General features: G+C 38.6%; 1 protein-coding gene across 1 annotated transcript in view; it reads left to right on the top strand.

Moving 5' to 3' along the window:
• EXT2 (exostosin glycosyltransferase 2) overlaps window positions 1-25,099 on the top strand; it is a 77,590-nt gene that overhangs the window by 8,028 nt on the left and 44,463 nt on the right. Inside the window, exons 4-7 of the mRNA XM_063332818.1 lie at window positions 707-823; window positions 4,563-4,758; window positions 7,040-7,179; window positions 8,061-8,154. Coding sequence (XP_063188888.1) covers window positions 707-823; window positions 4,563-4,758; window positions 7,040-7,179; window positions 8,061-8,154 — 547 coding nt within the window. The remainder of the gene's footprint in view (window positions 1-706; window positions 824-4,562; window positions 4,759-7,039; window positions 7,180-8,060; window positions 8,155-25,099) is intronic.

Here is a 25,099-nt window from a genome sequence, read left to right as displayed (position 1 = left end):
AGCACATAGAGCTGTCCCAAACAGCCTCTACTGTTGGAAGTTAGTTTCAGAACATACTTGTTCCTGTTATCATGTTTTCTGTTTATAGCATTTTTTGTATAATATAAAAACGAAATAAATTTCTCTAGTTTGCATGATCACTTTGAAAATACAGTTGCAAATAACTCCATTTTGTTTTCTAGCCTGAGAAGTCCAGAGTCGCTGTACGCTGTCAAAATACTATGTTATTGTATCTGGACTTGTATCTGAAGTATAGGTTGTCTCTAACACTTTGAGACCTGTGCTATACCCTATTTTAGTGCAGGCATCGAGGAATATGTTAACTAGTATAAATAATTAAGAATGTGTTTCTTTAAATTAAAATTAACTTAGGACATGTAAGCTTCCAAAAATGCAAAATTATCATAATGACTGCAATAGAATAAATTTCCCTGTATTAATACAAAAATGGTCCATTCCTCAGTGATCATACAAAATCGTGAGCATTCCATTGATGACTAGATCCAATCTGGCAGTAAGCCCAGTTCACGAAAGCTGAAGTGGACCGAAAAACTGCATGAAAAATGCCACTGACAAAAGTCGAGGGAAAAACTTATCTCAGAGCATGCATCTTCCTCATGTTCTGGTAATGACAATTAGTAAATTGCGCTCTTGAGTTTCGGTGGTATACGTATTCTGTTTAAAATTGCTTTCTTGTCTTTTTCAGAGCTCTGCTGGCTGGTGGAGGCTTCTCCACGTGGACTTACCGGCAAGGCTATGATGTCAGTATTCCTGTTTACAGCTCATTGTCGGGGGAAGTGGATCTGCCAGAAAGAGGACCGGGGTAAAGCAATTCTCATGAACTGAGCAAAGTATATTCAATATCATATTTAATATTGAGGCTGATAAAATATAAATATAGCTACTAACTTGGGGGGCTTGGGCAATTTTGTAGGAGTTGCTTTTAATAGCGCTTGCTATTACAATATATGATGGTTCCAATGCTAATGGCCTTGGCTCATCTGCCAATGTGTGGCTTAGCTATGAACTGAAAATTTTTTTGGAGTGATTCTGTTTTTCCCACTCCAGAAACTGAACTGTGAAATATGAGAGCATGACAGTGTTTCTAGTAGAATTAGATTCAATATTTCCAGTGAGCTGACAAGATACTTTGGATATATATAAAAGCAGTTTTTAATAGGTTTGGTTTCTTTAAACTGTAAGTAAAGCAGGGCAGTAATTCAAAGCAGAATAGATTGCCTAATAAATGATCGTTTCAGACAACTTATTTTAGGATACTTAAAAGCAAAGTAATAGCAAAAGATCACTATTGCAATGATAAAAAAAGTGTACTATACCACCATTGTGACTTTAAAGAGGTAGAAGGGATCATGGGGATCAACACGCGTGCCTCAGGTACTATCAGCCAGTGCAAACTTTGAATGACTAACAGAGAATAGGAGCGAGAATGTGATCTTTACCTCGGTATGTCTTACGGATACATTCCTCGTATATCAATTTAAATGTCAGGGTGGTTCTGAAGTCATTTCAAAATGACGTTGGGAGTTTGGAACAGAAGTCTGTAAATACAGCTCTGAACGGAAGAAGTTCTTGGAGAATGAGTCTTAAGGAGGATAGTGTAGTTGGCTCATGTAAAAGAAAGCAAGCTGATTTGATTGTGGCAACACCTAGAGCTTACAATACTGATTTTATTTTTTTTCTTTTTTAAAGTAATGGAGTAAGACATAAACACAAGCAACCCTTACAACCTTGTAGTTAGAAGTAAAGCAAGACAAGTGTGAAATAAAGCACTAATTTTAACAGGGAATGTAATTAGCCATTAAAATGAGCTACCCTGGAAAGCAGTGGTTTCCCTAATCCATTCATGTCTTCAGAACAAGAGTAGGTAGAAGTCTGGAAGACATGTTTTAATTGATTTTGGAAGAATGCTCTTTTAATATTTCATAAGCCTCTTAATTACACAGCTGAAAATGTTTTACTGTAGTAAGGTCTTACCTCTGTCATGGTTTAAAAGATGGTCAGACTGAGGCAGTGGTGGTAAACGACATGTCCACTGGTTGCGAAGATCAGCTTTAGAAATGCGGAAAGTTTAGATCCTTTTTTTTTTTTCTGACAGTATCCTGTAAAGAATATGAATTATTAAAGTTGAAAACTGTGATTGAAAGGATGCTGCCACTATCGTATAGAAAAAGTTATTGTACTTTGGCTTCAATTGTCTTCTCCCCGGTAAAGGGCAATGCTCTTGCTCTGAGCTGCTCCAAGTAAGGTACAGCAGTGAATTACAGGACAAACTTGTGCAGCAGTGGTTTGCTTTGCTCACACTTTGTGTGTTCGTGCTTGTGATGCTCCTGGACCAGGCCACTGGACAGCATCTGGCTGCATCCCAATTGATTCTCCATAGATCTCAAGTACTATTACAGTCTGACACAAAGTGAAAGTGTGCTTTGTATTTCTGTCTGAAAAGCATGAACGTGATGATAGGCTTCAGCATGTATAGAACCAATTGTAAAGAGAGATGCAGTCATATTGTTCATGCCCATGTAGTCAGCTAAATGCTATGTCTGGTTTTAGGTAAGATAAGAGAAACTGTCATGTGGGTGCTCATGCAATGCGTGAATCTGTGTTCAGTGAACGTGTTGGAGTTTCCATGTTCTCAAAGTTGTTTTTGTTTTTTTTTTTGTAAGGAACAGACTGTAGTCTCCAGAGTACCATCTAGTGGCCAGTTAGTATTACTAATTAAAACGCATTTGCAGGTTCGATGGCTTTATGCAGGAGGAGTGAGATGAGGGCACGATGCTCAGGATTCAGGCTTGCTTGGGATAAATTATTACATTCCACTATACTAGGGTGTTATTTACTGGGAGCTGGGATATGCTTTGTTTTGTAGCAAGATCTTGAGTGTTGTAGGATGATGACAGTTTCAAGGCAAAATTTCATTTTAAACATATACACAAACAAATCTGCATAATTGTTAGCTGGTTATAGGCATTTATTATCACTCATCTGCAGCGGTATTTCCTTTTCTAAAATGCAAATCCATTTTTGTTCCTCTTACAGAGCCGAAGTAAGAGGTTTTGATTTACTTTCCTTTTTAGTTGGATAGTTTAAAATATTTTAAATCCACCTTGGCTAGAAATATATATTCTATAGACCTGCTAGTAGCAAGTTGGTAGCAGCTGGAGTCTTGGGAAAAAAAGAATGTTTAAAAAAACTTCTATGCAAGTCTCATCTGTTAATTGGAGCAACTAAAGTGACCAGCATGAAAATGAGTAGAAGAGCTAAAAGGAGCAGCAGGAGAGGTCTGACTTTATAAAGTGTGTGTTTGTATGTGTTTTCAGAGCTGTAAATTAAAGATAGGATTCCAGTTCTACTCCATTTGATGCTAAGTGCAGGCCTCGTGTTTCCTGAGTTCTTTTGGCAGCATGAGGGCAGGCACTCGCTGTGTGTTCCTTTCAATGGGGAGTGGTGGAGCAGTCTGAGTTAGCTGAACCATTTTAAAAGGAAAACAAAGTAGATGAGAAGAGTATAACAATTATATGACATGCTGTTTTCCAACATTAACATAACTTTTTAAAGCTGTGAGCATCTAATTTGAGACTGTATTCTTGTGTGTTTTACCTCCCATGTTAATTAGTGTCTTGAAACACTTCAGTATTCATAGAATCATCGAATAGTCTGGACCATGGAGTGGAAGGCACCTTTAAAGGTCATCTAGTCCAATCCCCCTGCATTGATCAGGGACATCTTCAACTAGATCGGGTTGCTCAGAGCCCCGTCCAACCTGACCGTGAATGTTTCCAGGGTTGGGACATCCACAACCTCTCTGGGCAATCTGGGCCAGTGTTTCACCACCCTCATTGTAAAAAATGTCTTCCTTATATCTAGTATGAATTAATACCTAGTATTAAGGCACATTTTAAATATACATGGTTTTTGGAACGTGGTAGGAGTTGAGAGTGAATGGGATAATGGGTCTCTAACTTTGTCCTGGACATGTTGCTGTATGTTGCCCAAAGGGACAGAACTGAATCACAGCTAATGAGATGAGCTTGTCCTGTTGTTGCTGTCACCATATCAAGACTAAATAAGAACACAGGGCAGCTGAGTTGTCAGTTAAGCATCTTTTTTTCAATTAAAATTGGAAATACATGGGAGGAGAAACTAGCAGCAACATTCAGCGTCCTATCCACTTTGTTATGGTGCACAAAACAGAAGAACAAACAATCCTGGCCATCAGTAGCAAGCTGTTTTAGTATGTAGCTAAATAATGTTTATTTCAGTTTATAATAGAGGTTATAATGCAAGTGCCTATTCTAATGTAATAAGCACTCTTACCAAGTAAAAATTTATTCAAAGTTGTAAATAATGCTGAGACACTTAGTATCCAAGATTTAATTATATTGCATCATTACCCTTTCCAGCCTTGTCTGAAAATATGGTCTTGGCAGTGTGTCCACATTTAGTTAATCTTGCTCTGCTTTTTTTTTTTTTCCCCATGTTTTCTAGAGCATCTTGGAAGTAAACTCACAACGCTGTCAGATAACCTTGCTGTGGTTTTTCAGTCCTCGCAGGTATTTCATTCTGTCATCTCAAATGGCTCTGCACCCAGAATACCGGTCCGAGTTGGAAGCTCTTCAAGCTGAGAATGGGGAATCAGTGTTGATCCTAGACAAATGTACAAATCTGTCAGATGGGGTCCCCGCTGTCCGCAAACGCTGTCACAAGAACCAAGTCTTTGATTATCCTCAAGTGCTTCAGGTAAGGCTGTCTCTCCTGGAAACTTCTCTTCCCCTTGGTGACTGTCTTAGCTGTGGAGCTGTTCTGGTTTAGCACTGGTAGGGTACTAAAATTTATTCTTACTTTTAAGTGGGCCAAGAACTGTGTACTCAAACTGATATGCAGACTATGCTGCAATTTGAAAACACTGCTTGTGTATAACAACTTCATAAGATTGGTCATGATGGTCTTCTGGTAACACATGACGACGTCATGTAAACTTAAAAAATGATAACAAAGATACTACTAGCAGCAATGGGAGGAGAAACTTTTGGACAAAATTGCTCACTTCAAAATTGGGGAAGAACATTGGAATCTACACCCTCCAGAATAACTGGCAAAATGACCTTCAGCAGGCACAAAATTGGAATTGATTTCTCACATGTAACAGTCCAGGCCTTGCTAGATGAAGCTTGGAAAAGAGGATGGGTTTGTCAATTGGATGGAAGATTAAAATGAACTTTAAAGAGCTTATGCGTGGTTTTATTTGGGGGCAAAAAAGAGCGCTACGTTTAAGGAGAGTTGGTCAGATTGTATTTTTTGTATACAGCTAGTAGTTAAACCCTACAAAACTCTCTGTATAGATATGACAGACTGAGCTAGAAGACTTGTCAGCATGCAGCTATGAAAACATCTAGGTGAAATGTGTTTCATGGCCTTGGCCCAGGTTCCAGAGGCTTTTTGATGTCTCAGTGAAGATAAAACTAGATAGCGTTCTCAGACCCCTGTGTCTCTTGGCAATTCACTAGCAGAGAGGTGCTGTGGCATGCAGTGTGGTGGAGTTATGCCATAGGCCACTGTGCTCTGTCTGTGGCCACCAGCAGCAATCTGTCTTTGAACTTCAGCAAATGATGATAAAATAACAAACAAGCTGAGGAAAGGCAAAGTTTCCACCCCTCCTGTTATGTTTTGTAGGAAATATGTTTAAAATTCCTTGTGGAGGAGGGGGAGAGGGAGGAAAGGGTCACCCTGAGTCCTAAACTTTCAGCCAAAGGGGAAAAAAACCCTATTTGTTTGCTTTATTTCTTTAAAAACAGACTGGATTGCTCAAGGATAACAAGTCAGGGAATCTATATCTATATTTTGCTATATATGATTTTGTAACTCAGAAGAGAGCTGGCACATGCCGAGATCGTTAAAATACTTTCCTTTGCAGAGCCCTGCATCTCCCTTTGGAATGTCTGGCTGATAACAGTGATGATGCGAGGAGATGTATTTATAGTAACCTTTGTCTAGACAGGAAAAATGGTTATCTGGGCAGATGAGCATGTGTGTCCACATCTGGGCTTCTTTTTTTTTCTCTCCCAGATCTTACTAGAGTCTCTTCCACCTGCTGCTGTGTGATCTAGTGAGTCAATGGTTAAAATGTGTGTTCATTCTCTCTGCTCCTTTCATTCCCTGCACCCTTCTTTTGCTTCCCTTCCTGTCTGAGAGTGGGGGAAGGGGACTACGATCACAGTTCATCCTTTCCAGCACTGCCTTTACAGACTTCCTACTAGACAGGCTCTTGGACTTCTGGGTTGCTAATGCTTCCTGTTTGCAGTCTTCTCTTGAATGAGATTTTCAAGGCTTTTAGTACTCTGTGGGTATGAGTACAGGTCTTACAATTGCGTTACGAAACAAATGAAGAGCCGGCAAATCCCCTTGTATTTCCTAGTTCCATTTTGATGTTTTGCTGCCCTGCTGAGCCTCCTGGCTCCTTTTCCTCAGGCCACAAAATGCAAGCTGGAAAGATGTTTTCTTAGCTGTGGGAGCCCTGTATCAACTTTATAATTTTTCTTTCTTAGAATTAGGCATAATACTGACTTGGGTTTTTTCCTTGTTTGTGTAGCTGAACTCTAGAAGCATTTATTTTGTGATCTTGAACCTGTAGCAAGACTCCTCAGTGTCAGTGAGAACTAAAGTCCCCATTTACAGGGTGAGTGCAGCATAGTCAAGAAGTCCTCTCTGCTGCAGTTTAAACTCATGTCTTTCTGTCTTATGTGTTGTTGACATGAGTAAGTGGACTATACTTACCCATTTTGCAGCAACTTTTTATATCTTTGAAGCTCCCCTTAGCCATCTTCCTCCTGCCCTCACCCCTTCAGAGTAAGTAGCATCGATGTAGTTAATCTTTCAGTGTAGATCATGCTTTCAAGGTAAGTAATCATCCTGCTTTTTAACAAGGGGGAGGGCAGGAAAGCGTAATGCATGCATACATACACACACACCACAAATTAAACATTTCCTTTTTTCCTCATCTGTTTGACCCATTTGTTGACAGGAGTCTACATTCTGTGTTGTTCTACGTGGAGCCCGCCTGGGACAGGCTGTGCTAAGCGACGTTCTTCAAGCTGGATGTGTCCCAGTCATCATTGCTGACTCCTACATTTTACCTTTCTCTGAGGTTCTGGACTGGAAGAGGTCTGTACCCTCAGTATTGTTCATCAAACCGCTGCATAAGGGACTTCTTTGCATTCAGTAATGTGAATAAAGTCTGTGTGATGAGTCAAGTGTATTGGGGGTTACAGGGAATAGAATACAGAATAAGATACGTGCAGTCTTTACCCTTGATATATTATGCATCAAAAATAGAAGAGGAAAACAAATGAGGCCGAGATGACAGAGCATTTGATTATCCTGTAGCTGATGATATTTTTTCTCAAACAGACTTGCTTTATTATCTTGTGCTTGAATTTAGTGAGGACTGGTCTGCATTCAGGCTCTTTTAAGAAAAGTATATGCTAAAAATTGCATCATGTAAATGCTAAATTCTCTATGTTCTGTCATGATTCCTAAGCTCATCTGAGCCTGAAACACAGAATTATTTTGTAGCTAAGTACACTGTGTTAAGAGTGTAGATTATTTTTCCATGCATGCACTATGCCCAGTTACGTGATCTTAGGATAATACGTACAAAGATTACTAGCTTGTATACATAGCACTGTATATGCTGTTACTGTTCGGTCACTCAAAAATCTCAGTTGACAGCAAGTTAGTTGCAATCTAGAGTGGAGAATTCAGGATTTATGTGTATCTGTCTCTTCCATATTTATTAGATTGTCTCTACAGGTCAGTCCATAGACTTTGTGGCATTATTTGTGGGCAGATTGGCTGGTGTTGTGAAGGAATTACTACAGAATAATTAATTACACTGAGAGAAGACTCTTTCTTTCTGCTAATATCTTCTGAACATGTCTTACTAGAATTGGACAAGACTCGGGGTTGGAAAAGCTGTTGACATCTCATAATGTAGAACTTCTTTCATCTCCTCTTACCATTTGTTCTCTGATTTTTGCTTATAGGGCCTCAGTTGTCATCCCTGAAGAAAAGATGCCTGAAATGTACGGTATTCTGCAAAGTGTCCCCCAGCGACAGATTGAAGAGATGCAAAGACAGGTAAAATAATGTACTGTATTTAAATTATTTTCCTTTATTTATGGTTGGAGTGTAGGTTCATATACCTGCCTTACTGTGAAATCTGTTGGCATGCAGAAGCAGCCATTTTACGCTCATGTTAATGTTTTGATTATTCATCCCTCTTCTTTCTGTATGCTAAACACACTCATTCACCATTACTTTTCAATGTTGTATCTCTACCAACCACTGGTGCAGCTAAATGTATTGAACAGCAGCTGTTGATCTGTACTTCATAACCCATAACATCAGGAAATTAAGAATATTGCGTATGATTGCAATTGCAGAAGAACATTTCAGTAGGCAGACTTCAGTTACTCAGAGTGGATTTTCTCCAACCTGCTATGTTAATGTATGTGCTGTTGTGAAATATAGTATAGGATCTTCAGCATCCACAGTGATCAAAACCTCCCCATCTTGGGTTGCAGCAGATCTCCTGAAATGTGAAACTGAAATTTTGACTATTTGCTTTTTCATGTAAAGATGTAGTCAAACACCACTTTCATTAATTTCACATTTCTTGTGTCCCCTCTGCTTTCTTAATGCACCTTCAGATGGAAGCTCTCCTTCAATCCAGGTGTACTACCTACTCTTACATGTTCTGATGAAATCACAGCGTATATTTGTTTCTTTTTCCTACATGGTATTTAAATCGTATTAAAGAAGTTCAGAAGTCTGTCTTTATCTCAAGAGAAGCTTTGGTTTGTAGATAAATTTTAATGACTCAAAAAATGAGAGACGCATTAATTGCAAAATGTTTTAAATATTTTAACTAAGTTGACAGTTCCTCTGAGAGGGAAATTTAACTTGGTGAGTGGAAGAGCTGAGATCATGAGCTGTCCAAACTTGTGAATGAAGTCTCTGTGGGCTGGGTATGTAGTCAAAAGGTAATGTCTTCTAGTTCACTCCAGTTGATGCTGATTCCTGTTTATTAGCTTTGCTGTTGCAGACAGCACTGTGAGTTGCTTTAATTCTAGAGCTCTCAGGTAAAGGGCGAGCTCAACAGATAAGGATTGTTAGCTGTGCGAGGACTGTCACAGAGTGTTAAGAATTTTCTTTTCAGATTAGGAGGTGGGATTCAACCACATTGTTCTTTTGGTGGTTGGAATATATAGATTACTTTTTTGGGCTCGTATCTAGGATCTTTCATACTTGTCACCGTATTGTACCTGAGCATATATTGTTACAAGGTAGGGAGATACTGTTGTCATTGCTTTTCCTGATGAGGAACTGAGGCATAGAGAAAGTAAGAGCTAGGTATGTAGGGAAAAAGTAAACTCTCTGATCTCAGGTGACTTTTAAAGACACACAGGATTTCTGTAGTCGAATTTCTGCAAGAATTGTGAAGACATGTTTCTGAAATTCCCTTACACAATCTTATGTCTTTTGTGTGGTCCTTGTAAAAAGTGACCCAAGGCATGGTTTTCTGGGTGTAGCCTAAAATACTCTAGTTATTTCTACCTAGACAGTTCTAAAAGTGGCACAGTGTATATTAATACTGGATAAGTATGGAGAAAATAGACTCTCAAATTTAGCAGTAAATCTTTTCATACCTGAATTCTGTTGCCAGCTTCACTTCATTCTCTGTACAGAGAGTCTGCAAATATCACGGCAGCCGTCAGGGGTCTCCTTTCTCTTTACACAAAAGAACCATTTTGCTGTGGGTCACTGACAGCACCAAGTTGCCACCAGGGATGGCAGGTGGAAAACTAGCTTTGTTGTTACAGCTCCTAGGAACAGGATTTTGCTTTATTTTCTTTTTTCTCTGACATGAACGTAGATATGTTAACACTAGGGAGTTTTGCTTAATAAAGCTTTAAAACTGACATTAATACTCTGTTAAAGTGTGCATTGATTTTCTTCTTGTCTATTTTACTAATATCATTAAATATTTGTTTCAGGATAGTGTTCTCTTGCTACAGAGAATGCAGTTGACGAAAAACCAAACCAAAACAAACAAACAGGAAAAAAACAAAAAATCCCCCAAATGTTCACAATGAAACAAACCAACGAAAAACCCCTTAATTCAGATGATCTATAAGTTATCTATGTTATCTATAACTCCGTAAAATTAAGTTAAAATAGAATATATTTTAATATCCAGAATGCAATTCTAGTCTGTGTCTGGAATGAATTTTGTTGGATTATAGATGGTTTGCAGTAGTCATTGTCATTGAGTCCAAAGTATCACTGAACGTGATGTAAACTGTGATTCTGCTGACTGAAGGTGGGAAGTATGTTTTTTCTAAAGCTTCCTCGCATCTTGATGCTTTTGTTGAGGATATAGTTGTGCGTTTTGGTAGTAGGAGTAACAGAATGAAATTACAAGGTCTGTCTTTCTCTTGTCTTTGTGAATTTATTTCTGTCTGCATATTGAGTGTACTTAAACATGTTATCTCCATACATCATGTGTCCTGTCAGCCTTATTTACAAGGTGAAGTCCCAACATAAGCATCTGTGAAATTCCCTTGTTGATACATGGTTCTATGTTCTAGCTATCTGATATGGTGAAAAAATAGTTGGTGACTGATATTGTGTGGTCTACCGGTAACCTGACTGCTTTTGCCTCATCGATAAGTATGCAGTAACATTCCACCTGTGCTACAGATTTTTGTTTCCTTCCCCTTCATCAGTAGGGAGCAGTTGCACACTTTGCTTACCATCTTTTGATTTAAATGGCTTGGGAAAGTATCTTAGGACTTTTTGGCTAGCCAAAATGTCTTCCCAGTTTTTTTCAGCATCTTCACTTTAACAATGTACAGGAATTAATGAATAAAGATTCACAAAATAAAGCAAAGGTGATGATAGAAGGCAGAATTTGAAGTTGAAACGAACCTTTTGAAAAGGCCAGTGCTAAGATTAGTCAGAAGCAAAGTAAATTTGTCATAAGTGCTCTATTTTGTTTCTTGGGCAAGGAGCTATTAAAATGAAACTCAACTAATATCCATTTATAGAATGAATCTGCAAATGAACTGGAGTGATTTATGCATGTTTTCAGATGTGATCTGTAGCAGTTGTTTGTTCTGCTTAGCCATGGAAGGGCAACAAAAGCTTCAAAATATTTGGTTTGCAAGTAACCCATATTTCTCAATAATATTTAAACCACTTTCTTTTGCTGCTTCAACTTCAAGGGCTGATAACACTTGATATGCAATATTTTGATGCTTGTTTTTTGTCAAGTGGAATAGGACTGACTGAAATTGGTCTTGTGGTATATTTGGTTTTTTTCCATTCCGTTCTAGTTTTCACTGAGCATTGCTCTTATTGAGATGGAAACAAAGATAGTTTGATCACAATGATCATGTTCGTTCCTGTTTTTACATTGTCAAACACTTGGGGTTTGATATACGGTTACAAAAGGATTGGTCCACAACTGATGTTAAAATGAGAAAAAAGTGATCTTTGCAAAGAGCTTTTATTAAAATTGGTATGAAAGTCGTTTTACAACATCTCACTGTTTCCTTTGCAGTTAGGATGTGTTTAGGTTTTATTTCAAAAACTGTTTTTGTGGGACATAAAATTCCACTAGGGGAGACAATATGTTTTTGATAAAGACTTGTGAAACATGCTTTGCCAGTACCTGCCAATTAACGTACTTTTTCAGTAAATTAAGAAACTAGTTGACGTGTTCTGACATAAGTATGGTTGAGATCATCCCCTTTTCAGCCAAACGGAGCAAATCCTTGATCTAACTTTCTCCTGATTTTTAGTAGGATGAAGCATGCATTCATCATACCTATTGGACTTTCTGGGTCTGATAACCTTTATAGGATTGGAGCCTCGTTGTCCGACTACTTTGGTTTCATTGTCTTGATTACGACATAATTCTTATCCTTAGCTCGAAAATCTCATAATTAAAGCAGATTTTATTGTAAATGTTAGCTTATCAGTTTTCTTTGTTGATTTGTATTTTTTTTGCAGTATTTTATTGCAGTTGATTCTCTGGAAATCATGCATCAAGGTTTTTTTATATATATATATATATGCACACATGCACTTATATGTGTATATATAATTTTTTTCAAGTTGAAATAGATTGTCTGCTTTTAATGAATAAACTTTTCTCTATGCTTAATTTTTGCTTTGTTTCTGGAAGTACTTCTAGCCATACATCTGCTGGAGAAGAGAGGAAGGCTCTTGAATACAAGTCATTACATTTAAAATACGTAAAAACCCACATTTGAAAATATTTTCTTACAGTTTGTACACTGATCATGAACATCACACAATACTGTCATGACAAGAATAAAATACAGGTGCTTTAGCTTTGGCGTTTTCATTTGTTAGGATCCTACGGCTGGGATGACCCGGGCTGTGATTTCTTATAATACAACTTTGTTTTGCTGAATTGTTTTGTCAGACAGTACATGGTATAAACCAGGAAAGAGGTTTATTGGTTTGAGCAGAGCTGGAGTGTGGGAAATCAGAATTGATTTCTACTGTCCTGCATTATACCTGTTTGTGCTGAGATCTCTGGAGATTAGCCCTATTAACTTACGCTTTTATTATTTAAACTTGCAAAACTTTTTGCCCTCAACAATTCCTGGTTCAGTTTTCCTGTCTTTCCTTACAAAAGGGAATAGTTTCTGTGCTCATAGCCTAACCTACACTGTTGTGAAAAATTGTTACGTATTTTCAATACTCTATGTATCGCCCATGCCAATGAGAACTGGAGACTAGCATTTGATAGCTCTTATAAACTCCAACGTATTGACCATCAAAAAGAGCCTCTGCCAGTTGAGCTGCTAAAATTAATAGCAGTCTGGGTGAAACATGCATCTCTGGGGTTGCTGTCTTGTCTGTTTTCTACAGTAATGTTGTCATTCTCATTTTCTTTGAAGCTTCCTTGCACCATCCCCCTCTCATATGGAAATAGTTCCATATGGAGTCTGAAACCCTGGCAGAAGTGCCCAGAGGCAAGTCGATAAGCAGCTCCGCTGCACAGCTAGTGATCCAGCAGACCTGATGCTGCGTTTTTATGGTTTCGTTTTCTCCGCACCACAAACCAGCAGCCAGGTAACAGCAAAGTTGTAGAAGTGGAGGGACAAGAAATAGAAGTCAGTGTAATAGACACGTATGACAGAGAATGGAATTTGAAATTTTCCCTTGCTCCTGAAGAAGAATAAAATAGCTAAAGAAAAAAGGCAAACCAAAATTTTGCTGCTATCTGCTTATCTCATGCCTTGTATAGTTTCCCTCCCAAGAGAGTTTTTCTAGTGTTTTGGTTGAAAGCCTGTTAATCTCTAGAAACATATTTCACCACTGTAGTTGATACATAAATGTCTTTAACTTGTATGAAAGTTTTCCACAAGTTACATTTGAGCCTCTGTGCCCTTTTTCCTTTCTTTTTGTGAGGTGAATCTGTCTATCTGACTTTACAGACATTTTGTAAATGTTTTTCCTCAATAAATATCAACAATTTGGAAGTCTTTTAACACAGGCTTTTTAAGGCATAGGATCAGAATATGAAAGTATTCTGTAAAGGGAATAGAAGAGTTATTCCTCTGTTTATTTAGGCAGTCTTTCTCACTGAACGGATTTTAGGTAAGGAGTTTATTTTCAAAAGAAGGCTTTGTGTGTTCCTTTTTGACTTTGTAACATGCCCCACCTCCCAGAAATAAAAATTTGGAATTAATATCTAGTCTGGAAGACTGGGTGACTTTGTGAGGTCTAATGGTACAATAATGAAGAGCTAGTGTTCTTGAGAGCAGGAATTCTTTTCATCCCGGTTTCCTAGGGAATCAAGGCTATGATCACATACAATGTGCATGCTGTTTTCTCCTTTGGTTTCTGTTATTGTCTAGTTTCAGCCAAACTTCGAGAGGTGGAGATCTTGGAGATAAGAAATTCCATAAAATTAGGTAGCTGTGTAGAAGATGAGCACTCCAGAAGAGCACGGCCTTTAAGGAAAAACTTGCAGATCAAGCTAACAGTAATAGAAAAAACCCTTGCAACTGTCCCTTATGAATGATTCTGCTTTGGGAAAGGTTTTGTTTGGAACTGGCACATCTTAGGCCAAAGAAATTCAGGTATAGCATGATCAAATGATAAAGTGACAAACAAAATTCACTATAGATTAAAGAAAGGGGTTATGTGAAAGGAAAAACAGCCTTCCATAGGCAGTGTTGGCCTGTCAGCTGGCTGTAGTCTCTTGGAGAAGAGTTTTTAGAGCTGTAATAAAGAGTTATATGAAAATAGAAGATTCATGGTCAGTTGTGGTCAAAAAAAATAACGTAAAGAATTTTTAGAAAAGAGGTAGAGAACAAAATGGGAAGTACTATGTCACTGCATGAATCTGTTGTATGTCTGCACCCTGAATACAGTTCATAGTTATGGTTCTCCCCTCTTAAAAAGGATAGAATAGAACAAGGGTGATCAAAGGTTTCAAGAGAAGTGTGATTAAACATGAACTATTCATCTTGAAGATGAATTACTGGGGATGAGGAGCAAGAATATAATGCAGAACTATAAAATAAGGTCATGAAGAAAGTGAATGGATATGGTTGTACATTGTTTGATACAACTTCATTTGGTGTTCCCTAGAACTCGTATTATTGGAATCTGGTAAAAAAAAATAAAAAAGATGGTCTTTTCCCAGAACTAGTAGGTAGTCTGTGGGACTCATTGCTTCAGCATCTTGTGTGGGTGAAGGGTTTTTATTGACATAAAGGGTGAATGAAGAAATCCAGAGAAGGAGAATCTGTCAGAGATGAATGCAAAGGTATACCCTCTGGCTTAGGAAGTTCCTGAGTTGTGAGGAAGTGGTGGCTTATGTTTGCTGTGTCCGTCTGGGGGAGGTACCTGCTGCAGACCGTTGTCAGAGACAGAATACAGGAGCAGAATGCCATTTGGTCAGATGCGGTGCGGTCGCAGTGATGCAACTTCAGGACTCAGGTTTGCAGGAGACCTTGGTATTATAATGCCTTGTGGAATAACCTTGTCAGATCATCAGTGTTTTTTTAAATGCATTTTAACTTCACTGGCTGCCAAAAAGTTCAGTGAGAGAATATTGACTGTGATGTATAATTTCCTTCTGGTATGAATGAATAATTCACTTTCCTGAAGCCCCACAAAATACTCACTCACCTAGTGACCATGCAACATTCTTGATTTTTATTAATTAATGTTTTGGATAATCACAACCTCTTGTCTTTTCAGACCGTGTGAATGATTAACAGCTAAAAAGGAATGCAAATTCAGTTTAAAAAATCTGGAATAGAAAACATGGAGTTTGCAGTGTATGTTCCTACAGTCGGAATACCTGGACTACCTATTGTGGTTTTTCTAGTGCACATCCCATGTGTCTCAGCCCTGACCTGAAGAAAAGTTCAGACTCCAGGTCAAACAGAGCTGAAGACACATGCATAAATCAATGACTTGTTTTAGTGCCGCCACGTTGAAACAACATGAGTGGCTGGCTTTTCTGACCCCTCCTCCCTTTCATTTAATGTGCTTCTTTGGCTCTTCTTTAAAGAGGGCTCTGTAGAGTAATTTCTACTCTTATCAGCTTGCTGACAGCTATATGAGCCTTTCTGCTGGCTCCAGGCAATCACTGCCGGCGTGTGAAATATCCCATTCTTACAGTGAAATGGTCCTGGATAGAGTTAAAGCAAATGGGTGGTGGAGTTTTCCTGTGGGTGGTGCAGCTCACATAAAAGAGATGGGATTTAGTTCTTGTTAGCCAATTAAACAGAATTTCATTTCAGTATCTGGACACTGGAAGCTCTTTGAGCATAGTTTGATTTTTACAAGTCCTTTTAATGAGAATATTCAACTTCCAGCTTCAGTTCTTTCCCTGACAGGGGACAGCTTCTGTCTCGGAGTTCTATGGACCCATCATTATCAAATTTAAACGAACTTTCATCTGTCTGCCATTTGTAGCGTTTTAAGGAGTGGGATTGGAGAGGCTAACCCTGCTTTGATCCTCCCAGAGTGCTTCAGTGGAGCTCCGGGTGCCCCATAAATGTCAGGCCTGGACAATTTGCCATCTTATCAGATGCAGTGAAGTTAGTTCCAGCCCTCTCACCCCTCCCCCAGAGGAAAGATTTGTTGCTGCAAACAGCAAAGGAAAGAGAAAACTTTTTCCTGGCTTACTGCCAGGATCACCAGGGGAGTTGTAGAATCCTTGGCATTTATATATGAGACTTTCATTGCTTCCCCCTCCCCTCTTCATTTGCTGCAGAGAATATCCTTATCCTAGTTTTTTTTTTCCTGTTGTCTGTCCTGCCTTGTTGCTTTCCAGAATGAAGAAAACGGCTTTCATGCTTGTTGTATTACAGAGTGGTCTTGATGGCGTCTCTGAGAAAGAGCTCAGAAATTTGAGAGCAATCAGCACCTCAATGAATAATTTTTATAGGATGCTGTTGCACTGCCTTTTTATCTAGGTTTTCAGCCTCTAAACAACACAAGGCTAAACTTCAACTGTAAGAGGGAAATTATGCTATTTTAAGACAATGTTATTTTTTGTTTTTTAAGATTAGATTTTAAGAGTCTGTATTTTAAGAGTGTGTATGTTGTTGCAAAGTGGACTTTTGGTACTTATCCTTTGCAGATTGCTGTACACAGGTTGGGTAGACTACAGATAAACCCAGATGATCCAAAAATTGGAAAGGCATGTACTTCTTTTAGAAATAATATTTGAAAATACTTTCTGTCATGCACGTGAAGCAGTTAGCTGCAGACAAATGGGTGATTAAGCATCTTTCTTAGTGTTTCACTCACTCTTTGTTACTCTGTGCTCTCCCTCTGCTGCTGCTTAGTCTGTACCATATCACATTTCTTTATCAAGTTCACTTGCTCCACTTACCCTTTCATTATTGAAATTGTTACAACTTTAGCACTTACCTATATAGTAAAAATACATTGCATTGTTGTAGTAATTTGCATGTGAGTATATTAAATAGTAGTAGTAAATACACCTTGGTCTTGTATTCATTTTACTGATAAGTGGATAGAGGCATAACTAACTTGTACAAGCTCAAATCATAATATTAGTAATGGAATTTAGAAGTCCTGGATCCTGTTTTAATGACTAAATCAAATGTGTTTTACAACACAGGAACATTTGGCTTTTAAGTTATAAAGGTTTTATGTGTTCTATAGCAACAATCTGCTGGCAGATAATCTTTAGGTGGCTTTTCCTTTAATCTTTGTCTGTAAATTGTGAAGATACCTTAACAGTTTCTTAGATGCCTGTATATAGGAAAATTATGGATCTTTGTTACAAATGGAAAAGTGGGCTGTGTTAGGAATATACTGTAATGCCCTTTGGCTTGAAAATGGTGTAACTTGTATCTGGGGGCTGGCTCCTTCATTTCCTTATTTATTTATTTATTTATTTTAATCTTTTTTCTTTTTGCATTAGCAGACAATTTTGAATGCTCTTTAGAAATGAAAATGGCACCTGGCATTAGTTGTCTTTGAATACATATTCTATCCTGGTGGCTTAAATCTGTACAGATGCTCTGGAGAGGGAGGATTATAGAGGGTGTGCATATTCCAGGATACTAATAGTGGAGTAGGGAATCATGGATAGAAGTTCTTAGATTATGGTTAAGCTTAAGACAGACAGTCTCCTGCAGCTGGACTCAGGTCGTAGTGGAATTCTGGTTCCAGGGGATCCACAGAATACTTCATCTTGGATCGCCCGCACGGCACAGTCTAGTATAAAATGCTTCCCAACACTGTAGCAAACAAAAGCGAAAAATATCAATAGTGCCTGTTGAGCACTGAGAAGAACTTTCCTGATCTTGAATCTGGTAATTACGTGAAGTCCAAGCATGAATGCAACACCCATTAACCACTTGTCTGAAATGCTTCAGCAAGCATTTAGCAGCACCAAGCCCAGGCTCTGTGGTCTTCCTCTCACCACTTGTTCTGTTTCTAATCTTTTGCTACCTGTGTTTAGTAGCCGGTGCTTCAGGGAATCTCCTGAGATGTGAGTTCCGTCTACTGCAGAGGATATGTTATATATGTATTGAGGGGAGAGGGAAAACAACTCCTTCACGGTTTTTATTGTTGAGGTGAAGCAAAGGTTTAATACAGAATAAATATGCAAACCCTGGTTAGTGGTGTACTTCCCATCTTTTTTCAGGGTAGCAAGGACTTCTGTAATAAGCTTCAGTGTTTATCTTTGAGATTGCTTCTCCTTTTGTACAAAATTTGGCTTTGTGTGTAAAGAATATTTCTCTTTACCATGCTATTTCAGATGTTTGCCAAGAAGAAAGAAGTAACTCTTGTTGATGTCTATCAATTATGGTATCCAAGTAAAATTATTTTCAGCCCTGTTCCTTTGCAGTGTGACCATCACGTAGTATTATCACAACCAGCAATTATTAATCAGTTTATCTATTTCATCAGACAGCCATACAGCCATGCACGGTTTGAGTCATGAAGGATGAGGTACTACATAGCTTGAGCTAACATCAGTTGTTTTTAAGGTGCAGAAGCAAAAAGCAGCACCATGTCCTACACTGAATTTTTCCCATAGATATGGAAAAAAAATCCCAGTGACTGCCAGTCCTTCAGCTTTTACCCTTAGAGAAGTCAGTAAGATATATCTGTATTCAAGCAATGCTGGCAATAATGTCTGTGGTTAAAGTTGTCCAGTGTTGAGAACTGTGTGTATGGGAGTATGTCTAAGTTTGTTCTTGTATAAAATAGAACTATATGGCGTACAGGAAATTGAGCACAATATATCTTCATCAAAAGGCCAAGTTTTTCCCGGTATAGAGCTTAAGTTCTGAAATTGAGGTATGTGCTGATTTTTGACCGCTATAGTATGGTGGTAACCCTACCTAGATTTTTTTTTTCTTGCTTCAAAAAGCTGTCCTTTCATGTGTGTGATTGGCACTAGGCTTGCTTTGTGTTTAACTTCTCTAATCAAGGGAATTTAAGCTTCTATTCTCCCAGCATTAGTACAGGAGTCATGGGAAATCTCAAACAAGACAGATCTTGTTGCAGCAGTTGACACAAATAAAAGCAATTGTGCTTTTATTTATTTATTTTTGATGCTGGATGCTGATTAAAAGTTTCCAAGCATCCTTTAGCCATGTTATAAAGCCAACCAGCAGAGAGCAGGGCAGCTGCCGAGGCGGGGAGATGCTAGTGGACATAGGACAAGATCACAGTGGGAAGCATCAGTCTGTGTAACTCAGAAAGCTGGGAAAGGTGTAAACAGATCCCCAATTTATCTGTAGAGTGGGCTCTCCAAACACTGTTTTATTGGCCAGTGGCTCCTGCTTTACTAACCTCTAACCTCTGCAGTACTCAGAGGTGCTGCCCACCAGCCAGCCTTGTCTTTGAACCTCCCTTGGCTCCTGCCACCTCAAAGGCTTGCAGTCAGATTCCAGTGTTTTGCTTGGGACCTCACCTCTCAGCGGGATGCCTGCAGCAGGGAAAACCGATCTACCCTGAGAACATAGACATATTTGAAGGCAATACCCCTGGGACTAGAAACCTATTGCTTTTGGTTTCAGGAGCTGTCTGTCATTTGTCAAGAAATGTGGCTAAAACGTCCCCTCCACCCCCCAACTTGTGGTCATACAGTAGTTGAATGTTCCCTGCAATTACATACACATATTTGTTTTCTGTTATTTTCTAGACTGCTGTTGAATCAATGATAGCGTAAGTCTAGCTTGCTGTAGGTCTGGTTTCATGTTAACAGAGAGTGTGCAAAGGACAAATTTATCATAAAAAGGATAATACAGATCCAAGTAATTGTGACTACTCCTCAGGTTAGGTGTGCCTGCCCCTTCCCAGTAATAGCCTGGTGAAATTGTAGTAATTAGGGAGCCCTGGAAACTGGAAGGAAGAGAGTGGGCTACTTTTTGTGTCTTTACACCATTATCAATTATGATTATGTAGATATGACTGGAAGGATCTATATTACTCTCTTACAGCTCTGTTATTTCTGTGGTGTCAAGACATGTCATTTGCCTGTAAATAGACAGACCAACTGAAAGCTATTAGGGAGCAAAGGGAATTCAGTAAATGCTAATCATTTTTAGATTACATATTTTTAAAACTCTAAGTGCTTCATGAAACTTTGCTTTTTTTTTTGCCTTTTTTTTTTCCCTTCATGCTTTTACTTTCTTTCCTGTCTCTGTCTCTGTGCTTTGTGACAGTATTCCCAGCCACAGCTGAGAACAGGGTGATGGTTCCGTGCTGCGCATAGTGCTGGTATCTACTTGTTGGCTCCATAACTGAAATGTATTTTGGCAGTGGATTTGTAGGGTGGCAGGGCAGTAAGTCAGGTTTCCTGGCTGGTGCAATGTTGCCTTCCGCAACAGAGTTGTGAAGCTGACATACTCATTAATCAAAGAGGCAAGTTTGAGGTGCAGAAGTGTATGGAGGGAGGAGAGAACACCAGTGCAAAGTGGTATTTTTATCTATTCATCTTGTGTTGTTATTTTTAGAACTACGTTACTATCACTAGGACAAGAAATAGTGGAAATCTGTATTTTAGGGGGTCAAGATATTGCAGGATTTCAAAACCATATAAAATGTTACCATTTAATGAGAGAGAATGAGAACTATTCTGTTAAAAATAGCTGCTTCTGTGTCATATATTTGAGCCAGATTTTAAGCAGAACAAGGTCTTGTTCATAACAGAAGGTGAAAACTTTAAAACAAACAAAAAACCCACAAAACAAAAATCAAAAACAAAAACCCCACCCCAAACAAATACAAAACCAAAACCCCCACAAGTTATCTGAAAGTACGGAAGCAAGACTCAAAATGTTAACTTTAACAAATATGTTTCAAAAAACCATTCTCATATATGCATAGTATGTGGTGGTGTACATATGGATTACTATAATTGATATAACTGATTCTTTTCAAAGCACCAAAAGAGGAGAATCTGAGGAAGACTGGCACTGCAAGAAGCCTAAGATTAATATCTGAGCTTGCACTAACATTTTCCTTTATCCTTACCTCTTATGAGTCAGCATTTGTCAAGTAGTATACAGCAGTAAAACTGAGAGCCAGCAGAAGTGAGTTACTCCCAAGCGGCTGGTGTCTGAAGAGTGGGACTAGCATTTTGAACTCTGACCTCTGTCCCCTTATGAATCGGCAGCTTCAAAAAGGGAAAAAAAAAAAAAAAAATTGTATAGTGGAAAGATTTAGTTTTCACTCTCCATTGTATCTGAAGTAGGCAAACATGCTTGTTTCATGGCTGAAATTACTACAGTGGAGAATATATTGAGCCAGGTGATTAAATCCACCTTCTGCTTTACTTTTGAAGAGATATTTTTTGAGACTGAATTGCAATAAAAACCAGCACCACAAAATGTCTGTCTATAATTGCTGTTACCTCCCTTTTTAGGTAATTGTACTGGCACCCCAAAAGTGAGACAACTTTTCAAAGCATGGCTCTTATGTTTTTACATAGCCTGAAACATATGAATTCTTTCTTAAAAATATATCCTACATTCTTGTTTGTTCTCATTTCAAATCTTTGTACCTCTCTGGGAAAACGAGAGGGCCCTCAGACCATTTTTGAACATACGACTTTAAGGTGAAGAAGGATTATGGCCCACAGCTGGCCACTAACTCTGTCCTCTCCTGCTCTGAATGACTCTATTTTTTCCCCCACCGATTACAGAGAGAAGATTGAGCCAGCCAGCTTTAGGTGCATTGAACTTGATTGTGTGATATTGCTAAGAGTCCTAAACCAAATAAGCACTTTTTTTAACCCAAATTCTTACCACTTTCTAGCAACAACAAATTACTGTCTAATTCTCCATTGTATAATGTTTTCTGAGGGCTTCTCTTAAGCCTGTGTAAAGATGCAAAGGTTGCACTGGTTTTAGCTGGCCCAGCTGGTATTATCTTTGCTGAAGAACTGCATACTAAAAGTGATAACGTGTGATCAGCAAGGAAGTTGTTGGAATAAGGAAGCAGATGTAGAAACAGTAAGGCAGTCCAGAAAGAGGGGGAAGATTACAATTCATAGGCAGAAAAATGTAGGAATTTGGGGTTGTAGGGTCCTCAGTCTAAACCCAAAATTTGTCTTGGGAAACTTTTTACAAAATGCTTGTTCCTCTCTCTTCAGTCCCATTTTACCTTGTGGGGGGAAGAGGGAGCTTGAGAGCTCGTTTGCTATCTGATTATTGTATATCATCAGCTCTCCTCATTTGCATCTTTAGTATGGGGCAAATATATAAGAATTTTGTTTATCTTGAACCTCAGTAGCCTATCTAATCCTACTGCAAAATGGAAAGAGGTTATGGCGGGGGGGTTGCCTGTGACCAATTATAGTACCATGCTTAATGGGCAATAACTTGTTAGGTCTCAGTTAACTTAAAAAACATTTCATTATACTGCAGTATCACATGTAACTTAAGAGCCTGAAGGTCTTAGTGGATGAACTTCCGTGCCCAGAGATATAAATACACTGCAGAGCTGTAGGTATTTCTTGTAATATCTTTTATATCTCTGCTGAAGGTACACGTTTTAGCAAACTGACCACAGTCAGTTGCTTCAGTAGCATTGGTTAGCTAAATATTAGTTTTATTAGTTTAAGGTTTCGTTTTACAAATAATTAGAGAGCATAAAGTTAAATATTTTCTTTGTTCTTCTATCCACCCCAAAATTTGAAAGGTCTGAAATGGTTAAGTCTCACAACATCTCTGCGAGGTGAATGTTACACATGCTACTGCGAGGTGAAGTAGCAGCAAGAAAGCAAATGAATGTCAAGCATTTGTCCGTACATAAGTAACAGAATGAGCATTAAAAGTAAGATGACCAAGCTTCCAGGCCAGTGCTGCTGCAGCAGCTAGGCCGTGCTCTTTTCTTCGGCCAGACTTCCCTAACCCAGCTGGTCAGGGAGTAAAAACCAGGAACACCAAGAGCCATCAAGAAGGGAAAGCATTTGAGTCACCCCAGCCAGTGTGAAAATAGTTATATTGCAAGGCATTGTAAACCTTTTCAAGGCATTTTGCAAACACTGAACTCCTGCAGTGGGCTGAAATCTTACAACATCGTGGTGCCTGACCTAAAAGCTGAGAGAAGTGGTGGTTTATGGGCAGTTAACTTTTACTGCTCTTTTGCGAATCTTGGTTTTCCCCCTTTTGCTAACTTTACCAATTCCCACCAAGCCATGGGCTGTGAAAAGGCAGGAGGCTAGAAAGCTCCTTTCATGGTCTGTTTTTCTGCTTGATCTAAATGTTACAGATATTCCTTTCCTTGCCTCATGCCCAGTGTTTTTCTTTTCACAAACTAATCAAAAGATTTACATTGATCTGTCTTGCAGTCTTCACTGGAGCACCATTAGTGGCATAAACACTAGAACTTATAAACATTATATGAATGGACTTTGTAACCTGATGCTATGCTGGCTTGTAAAGAGCTTATAAAGAGATGCTAGGCCCCCAAGTGTGTTTATTTCTAAGGAAAATAACACCTTACCTAAATAAATGTTACTTTCTGTGAGTAGGCTACCCTATTGCTGCATGCTGCTGCCTGTTGTCTCCTATAAAAATAACTGCAAATGCTTCCGTCCCAAGCTCTTGCCTGTACCAGTATGTGCTGAATATTATCAGTTCAGTTTTTTTATAGTCCACCTGAACAAAATCCTGGAACTGAAAACAAGTGGAATTGAAATTTTGGTTTGGATGCTTGCTTACTTGGTTGAAGGAACACAAAATTTCCCATACCATCTATAGTTTTGAGGAATAAAACTATACAAAGTTTCTAAACTTTTTCTTCTGTTTTAGAGAGATTGCTGATTGCTAGTGTTCCTCAAAGTGTGCATATGTATTTGTAGAGATAAATTAATATCTCTACATTGTATTAAGCAATTTTAGCCTTTACAGAATGTGGTGGGTTTTCATGGCCGATTCAATGAGGATGCAGCAGTTGAAAGTGGGGTGGAGAGGAAGGAAGGGAAACAACTTATAAATACTTACTGACATGCCCATGTGTGTGACCTTGGTCTGCAGAGCCCACCGCTTGGAGAGAGGGGAGAATTTGGATTCCAATTCATTCCTTCAGTCTTTGGCTTCCATGGTGAAGCTGTCTTGGCTTTGTAAAATTTTCTGCCGAAATTGAATTCAGGGGAATTAATTTCATGGGGAATCTATTGTATTATAAAAGATTCTAGTCACTTCCAACCCATTGGGTAACCCAATAATATAATGTATTTCTCATTCTCAGTCAAGTCATTCAGTACTCTAAATTTCACTCTTCCACACCTTGGTAAAACTATTATAGAAAGTGATGCTTTTCTGTCTTTCCTCTTGGATCTACGCTAGATTTTCTATTTATCTAGAAATTTAGAAGGGCAAGACAAGCTGTTTTTCTTAAGTACCTGTTTACAATTCCTGGTAAGCTATACCTCCAAAACAAGATCCCATAAGTTAACATGCGTTCATCTGTGTTGTTTTGGCAGTTGCACAAAGTACACGTTTGATCTCTATTTACAATTTAGATTGCCCATGACCTAAGCAATATTTAGGTGTATACAAGGTTAGCTTTCTTTACAAGTCTGTGGTCCACATAGCGTGTTTCCTTAGAAAATTCTCAAACCTCATCAAGCAGACTCGTAGAGTACTAGAAGTTAATTTTGGTTCAAGTTGAAAAGAATGGTAGCCTGACCATATCATAGTTGTAGACTACGTATAATTGATGCTATGTGGAAGACAAAATCTATGATTATAGATTATAGGAAAGTTGGCGTAGGAGTGAGTGAGGAACAGATTTCTCTCTCTCTTTTTTTTTTTTTTGTTTTGTTGTTGCTGTTGTTTTTCTCCCCTGTATCCCAAAACATGTTCATGGGATTTTTATCCCCCCTAGGTATTTGTTACATTCCAACATAAGCTTTTCAACCACAGCAGGTAGAGCAGAAAATATATTTCAAATGGGATTGACATACATCTTCCCAATAGAAAACTTTCCCGAAACGTTCAGTAACTTAGCATGCTGA

This window comes from Chroicocephalus ridibundus, chromosome 4 (assembly GCF_963924245.1).
Source record: "Chroicocephalus ridibundus chromosome 4, bChrRid1.1, whole genome shotgun sequence".
Classification (NCBI taxonomy): Eukaryota; Metazoa; Chordata; class Aves; order Charadriiformes; family Laridae; genus Chroicocephalus; species Chroicocephalus ridibundus.
Note: the sequence above shows the minus strand (reverse complement) of the source record. Positions and strands in the feature narration are given on the sequence as shown.